At 34.6% G+C, this 17,900-nt stretch overlaps 1 protein-coding gene across 2 annotated transcripts; it reads right to left on the bottom strand.

Moving 5' to 3' along the window:
• Positions 1-749: 749 nt before the first annotated feature.
• LOC143213859 (aminopeptidase N) lies at positions 750-17,830 on the bottom strand. Of its 2 annotated transcripts, none has more exons than XM_076434154.1 (15): positions 17,623-17,830; positions 16,258-16,339; positions 14,452-14,705; positions 13,091-13,297; positions 12,862-13,017; positions 11,447-11,782; positions 10,473-10,626; positions 10,265-10,391; positions 8,572-8,662; positions 7,953-8,136; positions 6,114-6,315; positions 4,778-5,055; positions 2,225-2,424; positions 1,903-2,079; positions 750-1,652 (listed from the first exon to the last, which is right to left on the bottom strand). In XM_076434154.1, exons 1-15 carry the CDS (start codon positions 17,634-17,636, stop codon positions 1,187-1,189), a joined length of 2,928 nt encoding a protein of 975 aa, XP_076290269.1. In that variant the 5' UTR covers positions 17,637-17,830; the 3' UTR covers positions 750-1,186. The 2 variants fall into 2 exon arrangements, with proteins under 2 accessions (XP_076290269.1, XP_076290270.1); XM_076434155.1 differs by lacking the exon at positions 17,623-17,830 and adding an exon at positions 17,467-17,485.
• Between the last annotated feature and the right edge of the window lie 70 nt (positions 17,831-17,900).

Here is a 17,900-nt window from a genome sequence, read left to right as displayed (position 1 = left end):
TATTTTTGCAGAATGCTTAGTAACTATAAGATTGGAACACGTCACTTCATGTCACTTTCGATTTACGAGCAATTACTGCGCGCTTTGTGTCATTAAATTTCAGAAAAAATTATGACTTGCATTAAACGTTTCTCGTCGGTGTTCTTATTTTTAACCTCGACACAAAGGAAGTGGAAGTACATTTCCTAGATAACAGTTTTTGAAACGATAAAAGGTATTGATGGATAAGGATAATTGCTATCTTATGCTTGTTTCAGGCACTTTAATACGAGTGGATTAAGCGATTTGCGAGCAATTACTTTATCTGAGTATATACGATGAATATATTGAAATACAGTCGATACAAAAAGTATTTAATTAACAAAAATAGCAAAATTTAGATAACAAGTTATTTGTTATTTGGATATTCCAAATAAAAAGCAAAAATAATTATTTATTATTTGAGCAAGACTAAATAGAATTATTTAAAATAATAAAGTTGATTGTTATTTACAAATACAATTTCAATTATTATTTGTTTCCGACAAATAATATCTAAATTGTAATTTTTTTATAGGAAAATTTTATAGGAAAATCATTTTCTACAGTGATAACATTAAATGTGTAGGGAATTCGGGAAATACTTAATCAATAGGGTATATTCTTGTGCCTGCAAGTTCTAGTAACTTCAGTATTTAAATGTCTTCATTGTTACATTTATTACATTTCCCATAATTTTCTAAATTCTTCAATAACGATTACGCTATAAATAACAATTAACAACGATTTTTATTAAGCGCATTTTATACAACTTGTAATATTACATTTAAATATTATGTGAACATTTTGTGTAGCAATTACAAAATTGCCAGAACCTTTTTGTCTACAAAATCAACGAAATATATAATACAAGATCATATGACAATGACAAACTTATTAATTAGCAAGTTTCGCTGTTTCACGAATTTACATTCTCGACGCTTTTGAATATTAGCCGCGACGTCTAATATAATCCCTCTAATAACGCATCAAATTAATCATATATACAATAGATTAGACAATAATAAGTCGTCATCAAAATATAACGTAGTAATTAAATAAGATTTCGAAAGTTCCAAGATCATAAGTTGCGTCAGCCAATTTCGGCATGTGAAAAAAGTTGTTCGAGAAGAAACATACATATAACGTATACATAGAAATCATGAATTTATTGTTTATTTTCTGAGCAAAGTGGGATCTGAGTCCCTTGTTGGTCCATCTCGCACATTTGACTTTGTGTCGCTGTAGGTAAGTTATTCGGTAAGTTTTCATCGAGCCAAGCCTCGATCACTGGAAGGTTCTTCTTGCTCCATTCCGTCTCGTGTTTAATGAGTTTCAACGCTTCTTTGATGATGTGACTCGCGGTGTCAAATTCATCTTGACGGTTCTTGTACAATTCCGAAACCGAGTCCAAACCTTCTTGAGTATTAAACGAAGCCGTGGCCGAATTGATCATTCCATCCCATAGATGTGTTTTGTTCTCGAATCTGTGTTTCACGGTGTCCCAATGGTCGCTCAGGAAGTTGAACAGAGTAGTGTAACCAGCCGAGCCGCCAGTTAGCGTGCTGAAGATAAGATGGATATCGGAATCGGAGAAGTTGCCATTTTGGTCCAAAATTGTTACGTTCAACAACCTGTAATCATTTTTATGACATTACATTTTTATTATGTATTTGCTAGTCGCATACGAACTTGGCCGATTTCAGAATGCAAATCCTATGAAGTGTTTTAATGAACTCCAGTAAGACCTCGATTAACCGGATCCCGATTATAAACAAATATTCGTTTTAAATATCATTATATCTCTGACGTAAAATTTTTATTTTTATGATGCATGAAGAACCGCAGTCTAATGATTAGCATAGGAGAAAAAATTGACGTTACCTTTCTATCTTGTTCTTGTCTTTCGGACAACCAGCCAAAGTCTTCAACAGGTACGTGCGTTCACTCTGTTTCCTCTCGGGACTGTTTTGTGGGAAGTTGATGACGCGTTGAAGCCCGAATTCCCATTCTTCTTCGCTACCCCATTTGAACACGGGACAGATAAATTCATTGGCCACTCTAAAGACGTCGGGAAGAAATATGAGATTTAACTTTCTTAAAATAAAGGAACAATATATTTCAAGAATATTGATATATACAGGAAATATTCGATCTAAAGAAACAGGAACTGAACGATCTAAGAAAAAGTAAATAAATCACGTACGGATTTCCTTTGTCCGGTTCTTCATTGGTCAACCACTTTTTATACTCATCCCTGGCTTCTTGAACGCACGGCGCATAACCAGCACGACAGAGGAAATGCTTGGCCATGCTGCGCATATGAGTTTTCCAAGATGGTTCGTCCGTCCGATCGGATTCATTTAATTCGAGGAACAAAGGTGTTAGCAATGTTTGTACGTATTGCTGAAACAACGATGTTTTATAGAATTAACGCTAAACCTACCGAGCACTAAAAGCGATTAAAATGTTTCGGCTTACAAAAATTGCAAGGCTCTGTTCATTTAAATGTGGTTCATTGCCATGTAAGCAACTTCATAATATCAACAATTAATGAAAAATATGAAACCAGTCATTTGACTGGTTATGTCCTTGTTAAAATCGTTAATTTTTTCCAAATTTTATCTTTAAGTATTATAGATAGATATTACTAGACTGCAGATCTTTATGCAATTTGCAATTTTTGCAGACGAATTTTAAGAAAATCGAATCAAATAAAATTTTATTACTTTCAGGTCTGAAATGAATTAAAATCGTACTAAATTCTATCGTATTTTGTATCTTAGAATTTTTTGAAAATTTTCGAAAGCCATAATTGCATAAACATCCACAGTCTAGATATTACAGAATAATGTGGAGCAATATATTCAAATGATCACGGAATATAACTTAAGTACAATAATAATGAGAAGAAGAACGTAATAGTTCATGTTATTTCCTTTTTACCAAACAATTAAAAACTCCAAGTATCTGATACTTGATTGGTTATTGAGAGATAACTACCATTACAATAAAAAATGGCAGGATAAAAGCCCACTTGAGCGTTTCAGAAGAAATTCTTCATTATATCAATTTGATCGATTCGCGCACATGACGGAGACGGTACGTTAATATTAGTTACAGCGAGATAACGATGATTGCTTCAGTCATAGCAACATTTCTTATCTTAAGCTAGATGTCTTATACGAGTAATAATTACTTCAGCACTAGATGGCTTTTCAAATGTTTATAATATTCGTCTAATCTGGGACATCCTCGCACCACTGCACGACATTACATTTCTTTCGTTTATTCGTCTGTTTTCACAAATTGTATCCCTACCACGGGGGGGATCCCCCTTGGAACAGGTGCCAGCGAGAGATCGAGTGTCGGCGAGACTCGCACTAATGAAAGCGAAGCAAAAGACTGCAGATTTTCTAATTTTTTATTCTTGTTTAATGAAACTACACCAAATACGACATAGTTACGATCAATAATTACTTATAACAAGCGAAATTCAAAATCCGTGTATCTCCAACGTAAAACTGAAGTCGGAAAGTGAAGTCTTCACTCGCAATTATGATCGTAATTACAGTGGGTGTACAAAGTATTCGTACACCTTTTAAAAACTAATAACTTTTTTATAATTGTACCAAACGACCTGATTTTTTATAATCAATTATAGCAGCATTGGTATACGAAATGATATGCAAAAAAGATTTTCTAAAAATTATAATTTACAAGGTTATATGCAAATATAAAAAACGGCATTTTTTAAAACTTTTTTATTTGTCGTATATCTTTCGATGCGTTGTCGTATTTTTCCTGCGTCAATCGATTTTGATGAAATTTTCAATGTGTGTATAAATAACATAGATCTACAAAACATATATTTTAAATTTTCATTAAGGACTCGAATAAAAAAATTGTTTAAAATGCCTTTTTTATTTTTGCATGTAACCTTGTAAATTATAATTTTTGGAAAATCTTATTTGCATATCATTTCGTAGACCAATATTTTTAATTGACTATAAAAAATCAGGTCGTTTGGTACAATCATAAAAAAGTTATTAGTTTTTCAAAAGGTGTACGAATACTTTGTACACCCACTGTGTATATCGTGTTTGGTCTCATTCTAATCAATAATCTGCGGACCTTTATGCATTTATGGCTTAAAAACGTTCTCAAAACATGCTTGAACATAAAATTCCACAGACTTTAATTCGATTTTTATTTATTCCAGATCTACAAAAAGACTACTATCACTGAAAATAACATTTTACACATGATTCCACTTTCTTAAGATTTGCCTACGAAAATTGAAAATTGCATAAACATCCGCAGTCTACTAATCACAAAAACGAGACGAAGAGGGTGGTAAAAGTGTAAAAGTTTCATTGACGAAACACTAAAAATAAGGAATTTCAATTTTTTAATTTAAAAGGTCTATTTTTATGTATACTGAAAAATTGCTAAATATTATTATTATTAAATTCGTAACGTTCAACGTGTATACTATGTTAAAATGAGTTTGTTATAAATGCGTGAGGCCCCCAATAAAATTGTTAACATTACCATTAGATCACTTATGTTATTTAGAACGTGATAGGGGATAGAGATTATTCGTTGCAAGAGAGTGTTTTAATTGTGTCCGGTCGCAGTAATTGTCATTAACTACTACACAAGTTAAAGTATTATTGTACGTTCGTTAAAACCTCGCAAATTATTTACGTAATGAACCGTTCAGTATTCCGCTATCAAACATTGGTTTCAAGCTTACCTCAAATTTCGGGTACACGTCAGTTCCTTCGATGCGTCTTCCAATGTGGTCGATCATCATGAATACAGGCTCCCACACCACGTGGCTTCGCTCTTCTTTCAGAGACAGTGTCATGTTCAATGCAATTTCGAAACACAGTTCACCAGCGTACGCTAAATTCCACGCATCGTGAATCAATTTTGCTCTAGTCAAAACTGGAATTGTTTTTCGATTCGGCCCTTGCAGATATTCCGACAGCATTCTCCAGTTACACCTGTCATAATTTACAAGGAACATTCCTGTGAAATAAAATACCATTTGAATACATTGCAGTCACAGTTAAATACTTTTCGAACAATAATAATAATAAAGGAGGTATTTTTCTCGATCGTAATTTGGAATAGTAATATTTTCTCGGCGCACAGTTTCGATCAAATTCTACACTAAATATAGCTATGTGAGGCATGAAACGTTTCGATTCGGGTTTGAACCAGATAACGTTTCCGATTATATATATATATATATATATATAATAGAGAAAATATTAATAATAATAATGTTATAAAACAGGCAAATATCAGCAGCACAACGATTTAGATTTCATTTGAGAGCCAAATTTCTTTACAAGAACTCTGGAAGTATAAATAGAAATTGCTCTTTATTTGAATTTAGATATATTACACACTGACTGATTGAAAAAATTGTATTAAAACCAGGGACCATAACTGTTACAACCAAAAAGACAAAAACTCAGAGAATAACAAGTATTTCGTTCGAAGTCGAGTGCAAAGACAGGTGCTGCGTCCCTCCCCCGCTCTAAAACATGCGGAAGATAGAAAATGATACAAAAATGATAAAATTCTTTTCGAGTCGTCAAACATCCTTCTGGGAAACATTTTTTTTAACGCAAAATAATTTTTCGAGAGCAGGATTTCAAACAATGAAATCCAAATCCTCATATGGAATAAGAAATCCATTAAATCGCATTATTGCTTGCTCTAACATATTTTATAACAATATCGATTTTTTTAATGGCACGTTACAGGCATTCAAAACAAAATTGCGCAATACTATATGTTAATCGTACCTGTATTTGTTTAGTTTCGCACGGTCCATTTTTATGTAAATTTTAGTTAAGACTTAGGTTAAGATTTTATGTCAAGATTTTTTGTCATATCTTCATTTTGTTATATCAGTTATACTGTCAAAACTGTACACATTTGTATAAAAGGACCTCGGTCCGTATATAATAATAATAATAATAATAATAATAATTTTGATTTGACCGATTTTCGGAACTTTAGCCCAGTAGCAATATAAAAGTGGATTGGATTAATTTAATGTTCAATCCGTGTACCTATCTCTTCGGGATTGACAATGATGAAGTTGTCCTCGCCATAGGTGTCGGGAATGGTGAGATTTTTCGGTTCGCTTGTCATCCATAGACGACACGGTTTGTCTAATTCCCATTTGTTCTCCGATACGATTACGAGAGGTATGTCCCACGTGAAGCTCAATTTAGATGTCGACGCTGGCGGAGCTTCTCTGAGATAAACTTTCTGCGAACGGAGATCAAATAAATCATGTTTGCGAATTATTGAGGTCAAATCTCTCAAATAAGATATTTTTATGGAAAGAATCGGTAAGTTCAGTTTAAAACAGTGAAAAGGTTGAAAGACACTCTAATTGTAAGAGTATCAATATGTTATTACATATTGTCGCTACATTAAAATTATTTTTATAAATGCTTTCGGCGCTACCGTTTCGATCAATTACTACTATAGCAATTTTGCAAATTTTTACTTCTTTCCTGACGTTTCGATTCCATTTTGAACCTTTTATCAAAGGTGGAAATTTGCTTTTGTGTATCAGTTGCTGGTTTGAAACATATTAAAATTATTAATGGCTCCCTGTGTCTTGCAATTGATGCAAAACTTCTTTTATTTCGACTAAAGATCCGGAGTTTAATAATAACGTAACTGTTGGTACTCATCAACATACTTGTGAAAACAATTATCAGGGGTACGTGGCGATATGCAAATGTAACCGGCAATCAAGATTATCAGTCGTTAAGTTTTTATTTTGATTGCACTTTGTACGTTTCTTGGGACGGAATTAATGGCCGCTCTAAAGATACGAGAGAATTTTTTTCTCCTCAAGGGCAAACACCTTTCTCATTCTATTACCGTTTCCGCAACTGCGCATCCGTTCATTTAAAATCTCATTTACGTGTGAACCATTCGCAACGAGAATTGTTACGTTCGGATTTTCATGTAAACTTACAACAAAATGAACGATCGAAAAATATTTGATCCGTTCACCATCACCAAGATGATCGTTGTTAAGTGTATTTGGAATGATAATAAAATCTTGAACTCTAAGTAGCAGAGAAAGCTTATTTCCCGAACTGGCCCGAATCGGAGAAAATAGTCGAATCGTGACGCGGCAGGCGTGTGCCGTACAAAGATGTACCCCCCGGATCTTTTGCACAGTACTACTTCTGGTTGCATTGTATTCAAAATAGCAAATGATTTTATTCGCCCACCTTTGCCCGGAATCGGAGAAATACATTTTCTTATATTTTCCTTCCGATTTGTCGCGCATTTTCTATAACCTGTCTAAGAAATTTATCAAACATTTAATCTAATAAAAAAAAAAAAGAAAGATAACAACATTCTTTTAAACAACATTGTATTGTTTTTCATTACGCGATGCAGCTTCATCTTTAAAGAAGATTTCGGCCTTCCGTCTCGCGTTGATTTAGTCTTCATTGTTCCCATATTAATCTGGAAACTTTTCCTTAGAGTATACGTAGAGAATAACCTTGAATTATGAAACACGAACACGATCAAACCTACTCGAATACGTCTTAGCCGTATACGGGAACCGGTGGTCAGAATTTCTTAAATCAAGGATTACTAATTTGCGCGATTATTGTAGAGAAAATTCCTTTTCTGCCATGGGCATGTACACAAGAGTTCGCAAAAAACACGAGAATATTTGCTTCGTCGTCTGAGAAGCATATTTTTATATAAGGACGGATTTCATTCGGAATGTTTGCAAACAAATTGATCACGCCATTTCCTCGACGTTCGCGGCGTTATCGATGCGAAAATCACATTGTTGTTCCGGTTTCGGCGTCCCTGAGAGGAACAGCACTTTTGTTCGATAAGCTTACAAACGTAAGTGCACCTACCTGGTTGAAGGTAATCGCTTTAGTTTCATAATCCCGTATGACCGTGACCAATGGTACGCGGTCTCGAATGACCCACTTTCCAGCGATGGAGCTGATCTGCAGATCTTTCGGTAAAATGTCCGCTTCTTTGGCGACTTCGTACAATATGTTGTAGAGCTCGCCCATCATAACCAATCGCCGTGGTCTGGAATCATTTACGTAGACAAATTTTATCTAGGCGGACTTGCTACCGAGATTTCATGGTGACCTTTGCAGTGGGACCATGCGTTTTGTTCTCATGAACGTGTGAACAACACTTAAAGTCACGCCAATAGCCTTCAACGGCATTGAACAACCTTGGATAACATTGACACGCCAACATATTTAGCGCAACGAATTTCTCATGACGTGGCTTCACGTATTCCAATCACTTAATATCAAAATTTCATATCCATAAACTGAAAATACTCGTATAGAATGAAATTATTCTAGGTTGGAAGAAGTGTTCAATTTTCCCGTTAAAATAGCTCCGAGTGCAAAGGGTGAAATCGAGACGGTCAATAATCACAGAAATCGGGATATTTACTATAGAGAATTGTATATATAAAACTGATAAATAATTAATGAAAAACATTACTACCCTTCCGAATGTTTTTTAATGAAGATCCTGATCCCCTTCTGCAATAGATCCTTGCCAAGAGTGTAGTTGAACATTCGGAACGCTAGTTCGACTGAAAATGGTAGGAAACAAAGTTAAAATATTATCACAGAATATTTTATGCTAGAATGAGAGGGTATATCATATTCTATCCTTTCCCATCGACAGATATTGCTGAATACGTTTACGTCGGAATAAAATTGTTTTACAAGAAGAGGTGACAGTGATGGTGGGGTCGTCGATTTTAATTAAACTTTTCCTGGTGAATATAGAGAAAATATACAGCGTGGGGCACACCTAAAACAGGTCACCTAAATAACTTGCTTGCTTTTGAAGATAGAAAAAAATGCATCAGACCAAGCTTACTTGATATCGAGGCGCTCGTAATCTGATGTCATTAATTTTTTTCATACGTATAGGAAAAGGTCAACTCTGTTTTTTTAAATGGAATTTTTTTTAATAAAAAGTTTTTAATAAAGAGTCATTTAAATTGAAATATCTCCTGAACTACTAACGTTTCGACATACATGGGTTAGTACTTTTTTATAACGAATGTCCAGCTGCATCAATCTACGGTATAAAAAATACGTCATTCCATTTAAAAAAATATAGTTGACCTTCCTATCTCCTCGACGTCTCCACCTATAAAAAAATTAATGACATCAGATTACGAGCGCCTCGATATCAAGTAAGTTTGGTCTGATGCATTTTTTTCTATCTTCAAAAGCAAACGAGTTTTATTCAGGTGACCTGTTTTAGGTGCCCCACCCTGTATACGTATAAGTAAGACCCACATCCGCGAGCGATTTTGACAATAATACTCATTATTCATAAAGATAGCTGACGTTTCATTTTATGATAACCAGAAAATATCTTGATATAATGCATTTCTTAATCGTATCTAATAACATTTCCGGGCTTTATCTTATTTCGGTATTCTTGTTACGCAACAAAATTGATATCTGACAGATCTATTTTTTCCAACGTGAACCAAGGTGCCTATGTAATTCATAAAATATTCATACTGCAGAAAATATTTATGTTTCAAATGTTTTTATGAAGCATACCGCCACTACTGTTCATTTCCTGCACAAAATATGCATACAAACTAGTTGCACTATCGACAACCCTACGATTAAATAAATAACAAGATTAGAAAGGAAGAAAATAGGAAACGTTTCTAAAGAAAAGAGAAATAATTAAAAAGTACTTAAAACTCCAACTGGAAATAAGAAATGGGAAGTAAAAAAAAAGGACAAAAACTAAGAAAAATTATTAATCGTAAGTGGGATTTGAACGTATTAAGATATTTTCTGGATATCATAAAATTAAATGTTAATCACTTCATAAACAATGAATAAATGATGAATTGCTTAGTTTTGTGTGTGTGCTCTAGATTCATCAGAAAAAGTTACATTAAAATCGACGACCCCCGGCACTGCGACCTCTCCTTGTTAGTGGAATATCAGTGTCAGTCAAAAGTGACTCGGGCATAGATCTAGAACCCGCAGCAGTTCGAGGGTTAAAGAAAGAATGAGAGAGAAATTTCGACTTGATCCACGTTTCTTGTAACTGTCTACTAATTAATAATGTGGTGTCTAGCTCCAATGCAATTTAATAAGGAGACTAGTGAAGTTGTAGAAGAACATTAGATCAGGGTTTAATTGAAACTTACTTTTCGATGACGTTGCTTCGTTCCTGATTCCCGCGACCCTCGAGAAAGGATCAGCCTTCCCGAATTCGTAATAAAGAGAGTACAGCATCGTCATTGGCCATTTTCCTTCCATTTCATCCGGATTGATCTACACAGACGATGAATGAAGGTATTATTGTGATAAATCAAGAGTTACATCTAGTATTTATACATATAACATCTCGCTTACATCGACGGTTGCCTGAGAAGCCAGGAATGAATTAAGAGCTTTGTTAATTTGACCATCGTCCCAGTGTATGTACGTCGTAATATACTGGCCAATCCATTGGTAGGCAAGCTCGTAGGCTGTGTTCCAACAATACGGACTACTTAGTTCGCTTTCCCTGCAATTAAACTCGGCTTTACATAATTATTCTTCAACGGTTTACTCTGCAGATCTTTCCTTTAATAAAATTCCACAATATATGTTCATTTGTGGTTGTAACTGTTCATATTTCCAATATGGGAATCATTTGTATTTACGATAAAGGCAGATGCAATGATCAAGGCAAGCAGATAGACCATAAATACAATTTCTCCCGTATTAATAATAATTACAATTTTAATTGAATAATAAAGAGAACAAAATAAAAATTACAGAGCGTCAATAATAAATACAATTTCTCTCACACTTATATGAAAGGGTAAACTTTACTTTACCAGACTCAAAATTTGTGCCTTTTTCCTATAAATGTATTTGGTATGTAATCTAGTAGATTTGTACCCGGGGCAGCTGCAGGTCGAAGTTTCAATCCTGTAGGATCAATGGTTCAGGAGTTATGCTTGCTGAAAGTTGAGCAATCTGCAGTGTTTTTGACAGGTAAGGATGTCGCCATATTTGTTTGTAGTGACGACCGCGAGCCGCTTACGTAATCACCAACCAACTAATTAATTATTCTGCTCGGTAAGCGGCGCGCGACCGTCACTACAAACCAATATGGTGGCGCCCTAACCTATCAAGAACACTGAAAAATGCACAAATTCAAGCAAGCATAACTCCTGAACCATTGATCCTACAGGATCGAAACTTCGATCTACGGCCGCCCCGGGTACAAATCTACTGGATTACATACCAAATACATCATAATTTATACGAGAAAGGCACAAATTTTGAGTCCGATAAAGCAAAGAGCAGCCTGAAATTTTAATACGGTAAATACGTACTTGAAGAGCATCAAGCCCCAACTGTCAGAGGCTTTAGCAGCACTATATGATGGCACCGCCATCAAATCGAGTTTTGGTAATAAGATAGAGCTGTTGAAGTATTTTTGTAAATAATTGATAATCGTGACCACTTTGTTAGGTACATGTCTCAAAGCATTGATGTATTCTACCCGGCCCCAAATCTTCACTTCCAGTCTTGTTCCATTCATTTCATCGACTTGCAGCTCCGGGGATAGGGATACGAATCTGAAATCTGCTACAGCTAAAGCCAATTGATACGGTGCTATTTCAGGCGTTTCTTCGAAGTGACTCCATATTTGATCCTCCACATCCGCGCTGTGCAAACATTCAAAGCAATGCATAAAATTCGATGCACACACACACACACACACGAAGTATAGCTGAACATTATCTAATTATTAACCCTTTGCACTCGGAGCTATTTTAATTTCTTCCATCTATTTCTATTTACTTTCGACCTAGAATAATTCCATTCTACAGTTAGGAGCATAACTGATCGCACACACTTTAAATCAGAATATCTTTTTTATGAATGGATCAAACGACTTCAATTTCTCTGTAAGGTTAGAAGAATTGATTCAGTAAATGACGTCTAAAAAATATAACATAATATTCACAACTTTTGTAGCTGGCCCAGTTATGAACGATCAAAAGTGGTAAAAAGGCCGAACCTCATGAAAAAGTTGCAGTTTTTACCACTTTCGACCGTTCATAACTCGTAAACCAATTAATCAATTTCAATGAAAAGTTGTAAAAATCAATTTTCACTATTATTTTCACAATTCCGAACAAATTCATTTTTTTCAACATATTTATCAGACGTCATTCGCTAAACTAATTCTTCCAGCCTCACAGAGAAATAGAAATCGTTTCGTCCACTCGTAAAAAAGTTATTCTAATTGAAAGTGTGTGTGATCAGTTATGCTCCTAACTGTATATGATTTCGTTTTCCTTTTATGGATATGAAGTTGATATAATACCTCATACAATACCGAAATGTTTAGTAATTGGTTTAGTAATCTCAATGTATGTATTTAATAATGTAAACAATGTTTTGAGTAATGGTACAACTATTAGTGGTGACTCTGAGTCACCACTCGAGTGCTAAGGGTTACAACTCGAAGATTTCGGAAGCGTTTTAATCAATATTTCGTTCAAAGTAATAATTTTCGGTCAAAATAAACGTTCAAAGAATCGGCAAAATTTGCTCGAGCAGATTATAATAAAATATTTGCAATCGAGGTCCTTTCAATCAAAGGCGGTCCTTTTGATCGCAGAAAGATATGACCTTGAATATAACTTATGTAATGAAAGTAACTATGTATATATCTTTTGTTTAAAATCTCTTTTTCATATATTATAAATGATTAATGAAATTTATGAATGTTACTTACTCGTCGGAATAGTTCGCAGTCGGAGTATTCGATCTAGCTGTCATGTTTCTCGGATGCAAGACACTCAGTTTGAAATTGGCTTTATAAGGCGGCTCGTCCATGCACGGGAACATCTTCTGTGCTTGGTCAAATCCAAGGTAGGCACCAACAAAAGAGCTTGACAGAAAGTAAAAATATTGATTTCTATATTGATTTAGTTCCCTACGGCAGCTGGTGTTATTGTAATTACTATTTCCTTTCAAGCGCGTCGACGTAGTTGTGTTTAAATAATCCACTAGTTTCGTTTGTGGAGAGTTGCCCAGTGAATTTGATGGATACTTCACACATCGTGCCATTCTTCAACATTTCTTGAAGTTTCAACACGAAATAATGTCTCTTCTCCGTTGGCTGCTCTGCGCTGAGCACGTGCACGTCGAGCATCGGCCATCCGTTTTCCCTTTTTAACATAATTTCGCAGAATTTTAGGCCAATATTTTGATTATATCGACGCAATTATATATTATACACAGTGGGTGTACAAAGTATTCGCGAACACCTTTTAAAAACTGATAACTTTTTTATAATTGTACGGAACAACCTGAATTTTTATAATCGATTAGAAGCATCGGTTTACGAAATGATCTGCAAAAAAGATTTTTCAAAATTTATAATCTACAGTGGATAACAGAAGTAAGTCAATTGAGCATTTTCAATAATGAAATCACGATAACAGTAATATTTATTCACTTATAAAAATAAACAAGTTGATTACATATTTAATGGTAATGTTAATAACAAAATTTATTACGATTATCACAGTGATGTGAAGTTTCATCAAGATATTGATTTTTCTATACTAAATGTAAGAAATGTGGTGTGACGAAAGTAAGTAAAAGTATCGTTTAATAACACTGTCCAACACTAAATTTGTTTCACAATTACATTGTGATGGTGGTTCTATATATATCGAGTTTTATGCGCCGATTCCGAATCTGCCCTTTTCCTTCGAACATGTTCCGATTTTCCGCTGGATATGTCATGATTTTATTGAAATTTATATTAAATTTTTCTATCTATACCGACACTAATTTTATAACAGAAGAAATTTTGAACTAATTGCTTAAAATTTTATGGAAAAATATTATTAATCATTTAACTGGTTAATTCGGTATTTTATGGAGAACCAGGAACAAAACTATTTTCTCCGTTTTAGTGCATTTTAATAAAAGCCTGGTTCTTAAAAGTTGTTTTTATATATTTTTTGTGTTATCGAGAAATGAGGGAATGCGCATCCCGTACCCTTGCAATACTGGAAAACCGAGTCTACTCCCTTAAGGAATTAATAACGAAAACCATGGACCAATTAGAGCGCAGCTACAGCGGAGAGATTTGTCTCGGCCCTGAGTCGCGCCCTGATTAGTCCGCGTTTATCGTTAATAACTCCTTAACAAATCTGTGGAGAAACATTTTCGCAAAGGGAAAAGGTACTTCAAATAATCTCACGAATCTCCTCTTTCAATGAAGAACAACATGTTTGTCACAGTATTTCTCACATTCACGACAAAATATAAATATAATAAATTAAAGATTGCATTCTTTTTGGATCCTGACCTTTCCTCCAGCGATGGTTGCACAATCCTAACATCGTAGTCGTCGATTTTCAGATCGGGGTGAACGTTCAGAGTAATTTGGTCACTGGTGTATATCCAAGTGACGTTCAATTTGAGATCACCTTTGAATACGTTATTCTCCATGAAAGGCCGAAGCTTTAATTCGTATCTAGTCGGCACGACATGAGCTGGTAGCCTAGCTAAACTTCGCTGATTGAAAATGTCATCCAGGTCTATACTCCGTCTCCATTTTGTCTAAAAGAAGAAAGAAAACGTGGAAATTTCGGTTCAAATTTTATTCAAACCATCAGATCTTAACACGTATTAGTTATTTGTGTCTTGCAGTAGATGCACGACTCTAGCTGGTCTAGTTTCTTTACAACGAAAGTAATTAAAATAATCCATGAACATTGACGGCAGCTGATATCAGGATTTATTAGAGAATATTAGACTGATTGCACAAGTGCGTGCTCGATTTTCAAAGATGTCGCGAACTGTACCGCACGGCGGAGTGTTAAAAAATTACATAGTCACCATTCTTTTCTACAATTAGAAAAGACGATATAATTGATTAGTGAAAAGCTTAATTCTTTAAAATTTAACCATTGAATTTTGTATTCTTTAAAATTTAACCGTTGAATTGTATTCTTTAGAATTTAACCATTGAACTTTGTATTCTTTAAAATTTAACCATTGAATTGTATTCTTTAAAATTTAACCATTGGATTGTATTTTCAAATCGGGCACGAACTTATGCAATCATCCGATATAAGAAGGAAATATTCAGTGACAATAGTACAGGTTGTCCAAAAAATGTCGCACTACCTTGAACAAAGTGATTCCCGAGGTCATTTTACTGACGAACTAACTTTGTCCTTTGCGTAAATGTTCTCCGGGGCTTTGTTGACGACTTATTGAAGGAGTCACGTTTTCGCAAAGGAAAAAGTTGCTTGAAATAACCTTTCGCCCCTGTCAAGGAAGTGCAACACATTTTTGGGACACTCTGTATATCATTTGTTCTTTTAGTCGTTGTTTCAACACTCCTTTTGAAGTCATTGTAGTTTTTCTAGTTCGTCCCATAAATTATGCTGGAAGCAATGAAGAATGATGGCTCCAATAAAATTTTAAGCAGCCAAGGGATCCTCTGCCTACAAGTTTAAAATGCAGTAACGAAATTATTGATAAATCCAGAAACTATCTGAACACTCAAAATAAAAATTAGAAGTAATATTTTTGATTTATTGTTTAATATAATCTAGTTTTTGATAATAAATGTTGCGTTCTATATTTATTTTCTTTTGCTACTATGATTATAATGGGACAAATTAAATTCATCAACTGCTATACTATTATCATGGGACGGAGGGAGCATGTGTCATTAGACCTTACCTTGCGAGGGTTAAATGGAACTATTAGATGACGTTATTGAAGGTGATTTGTTAGTTCACAATGAAAATTGCTGTTGCTATTGAAGGTTCCATTAAAAAGTGTTTAGCCATATGTAGCCATCGGTCGGTAATGCGTTAATATAAGCAACATTGATAACACCGGATGATGATATTAGCTAATCAGTAGACTGCGGATCTTTATGCGAAATGAAAATGTTTTGCATTAATTGTGGGAAGCAAGAATAACATAAGAATTGATTTCGTCCCATAACGATTTTGTTACATTAAAAGAAATATTACAACGTTCTTGAATTCTTAAAATCTTTTACCGTTTTATATTTCACCCAACCAATTTCTTCATAAACGCATGAAGATCCACACACAGTAGTTAGTATTATTAAAAAAAATACTACACTCACACGGGGAATCGCTTCGGCGTCCTGAAGCAGGACTAGAATGAGAACTAGTCCAGCGATTGCAGGTATCCACCTCATAGTGCTTCTGTGGAACACATTGAAAGAATAATTAAAATATGTACTAAATAGTAACAGTGTTTTATAGATCACTAGAGAGATTCAAGATCATTTTCGTAATTATTTGAATGCATAACATTCCTGTTACGAATATTTACTCATCGAATAGTCTGTGTGTAAACGTTATTCACTGCACTTATTCCTAAATAAAATTGTTCTCTATTAATTATGGCAAGCAGGAGCAAGATGAATGTTGATTTCATCCCTTAATCATTTTGTCGCATTAAAAACAACGTTACAATATTCATAAATTTTTCTAATCTTTCGCTGTGTTAAACAGAAAGTTTCTCCTTGCTTTAATAATTTCGATGTATTAAAAATAATATATTGACATGCTTAATTTCTGTTAATGCAAGTAGTAATGGTATTAATATTCATACTAGCAGAACAGTATAAGCCCAAAAAGTGTCAATGTTCACATACAGTGCACGTTATTTATTTAAAAGTACATTTAATTGAATAGGTAAAGTATTCATAGCTTTGAACAGCGTAAGAAAAATATTTATCGAGAACCACCGATTTTTAAAATGCAGCAATTCCACGTGTTATTGACAGGGATTTAGGGATCGTCTGACTCGTCTGATCATGGCCAACCAATTCTACTTCCATGAGATTTTCACGAAAACGAGCCGCCAAACAAGAAAACAGTATTCCTTTCTTTCGATTTATTTTTACATTTAGAATCGGCCCCTTCTGATTGATCAATAAACATTCTTCGGAATTAATTAAAACAATTCTTAAACGTATGTAGCTCATTGCAATGTTGACTGATTTCGATGGTATTTTCAGTATGCATATAAGTTACCGAAATCTATAAAACGCATTTTTTAAATTATCGTTACACAGGCCCACATAAAAAAGTTGACAAAACATCATTTTTTAAAAATTTTGTATAACTCCAACCAATTGCAATCGTAATAAATTTTTGTTTACTTATTCTCTAGCAAACCAGCCGGTCTAACATCTTAAAAAGATTCAAGTCCTTTGGACCAATTTCAAAAAAGTTATGCGATTTTTGAGGGTGTCCACGTGTTATCGCCGCTGACTGTAGAATGTTGACTTCTCACGTTAAATTTTTTATTCGAATCTACGTACACACAAAAAAGGTAGAAATACACCGTAACGTTGAAACGATGCGATATGTTCCGTAATCGTTATCGACGGGCGCGTATACATACAAATAACAATGTATAAAATATCAATTGTGAAGTTTCGCAAAGATTCGTGCAACACTCGATGCCTCAGACTTACTTCGCGATCTTCATCCAACACGTCCGTACTTGCACGCGGTGGAGAACGCTCTGACAGCATCAATTCAGAATATGGCACCTTACAATCACCAATGATTTTGATCTACGTTATCATTAGTATGACCTCGATACAAATCGCTATCAAAGATTTTCTTCAGCAAACCGGTTGGACCGCCAAGGTGGACGGTCTCGAGCCAACTGTTTGCTTCCCTGATTCACCACAATGGAGAAGACGCTTCCAGCCACGGGTGGTGAAACACACGTCGAAAAGATTCGGGG

This window comes from Lasioglossum baleicum, chromosome 12 (assembly GCF_051020765.1).
Source record: "Lasioglossum baleicum chromosome 12, iyLasBale1, whole genome shotgun sequence".
Classification (NCBI taxonomy): domain Eukaryota; kingdom Metazoa; phylum Arthropoda; class Insecta; order Hymenoptera; family Halictidae; genus Lasioglossum; species Lasioglossum baleicum.
This window is presented reverse-complemented; position numbering and strand designations above follow the sequence as displayed.

What these genes read in the sequence shown, in the direction of transcription:
- LOC143213859 (XM_076434154.1), bottom strand. An exon ending in CAACCATCGCTGGAGGAAAG is followed by an intron (nt 13,298 to 14,451) that starts GTCAGGATCCAA and finishes TATGTTAAAAAG; the next exon opens with GGAAAACGGATGGCCGATGC. An exon ending in ACTGCGAACTATTCCGACGA is followed by an intron (nt 11,783 to 12,861) that starts GTAAGTAACATT and finishes ATGTTTGCACAG; the next exon opens with CGCGGATGTGGAGGATCAAA.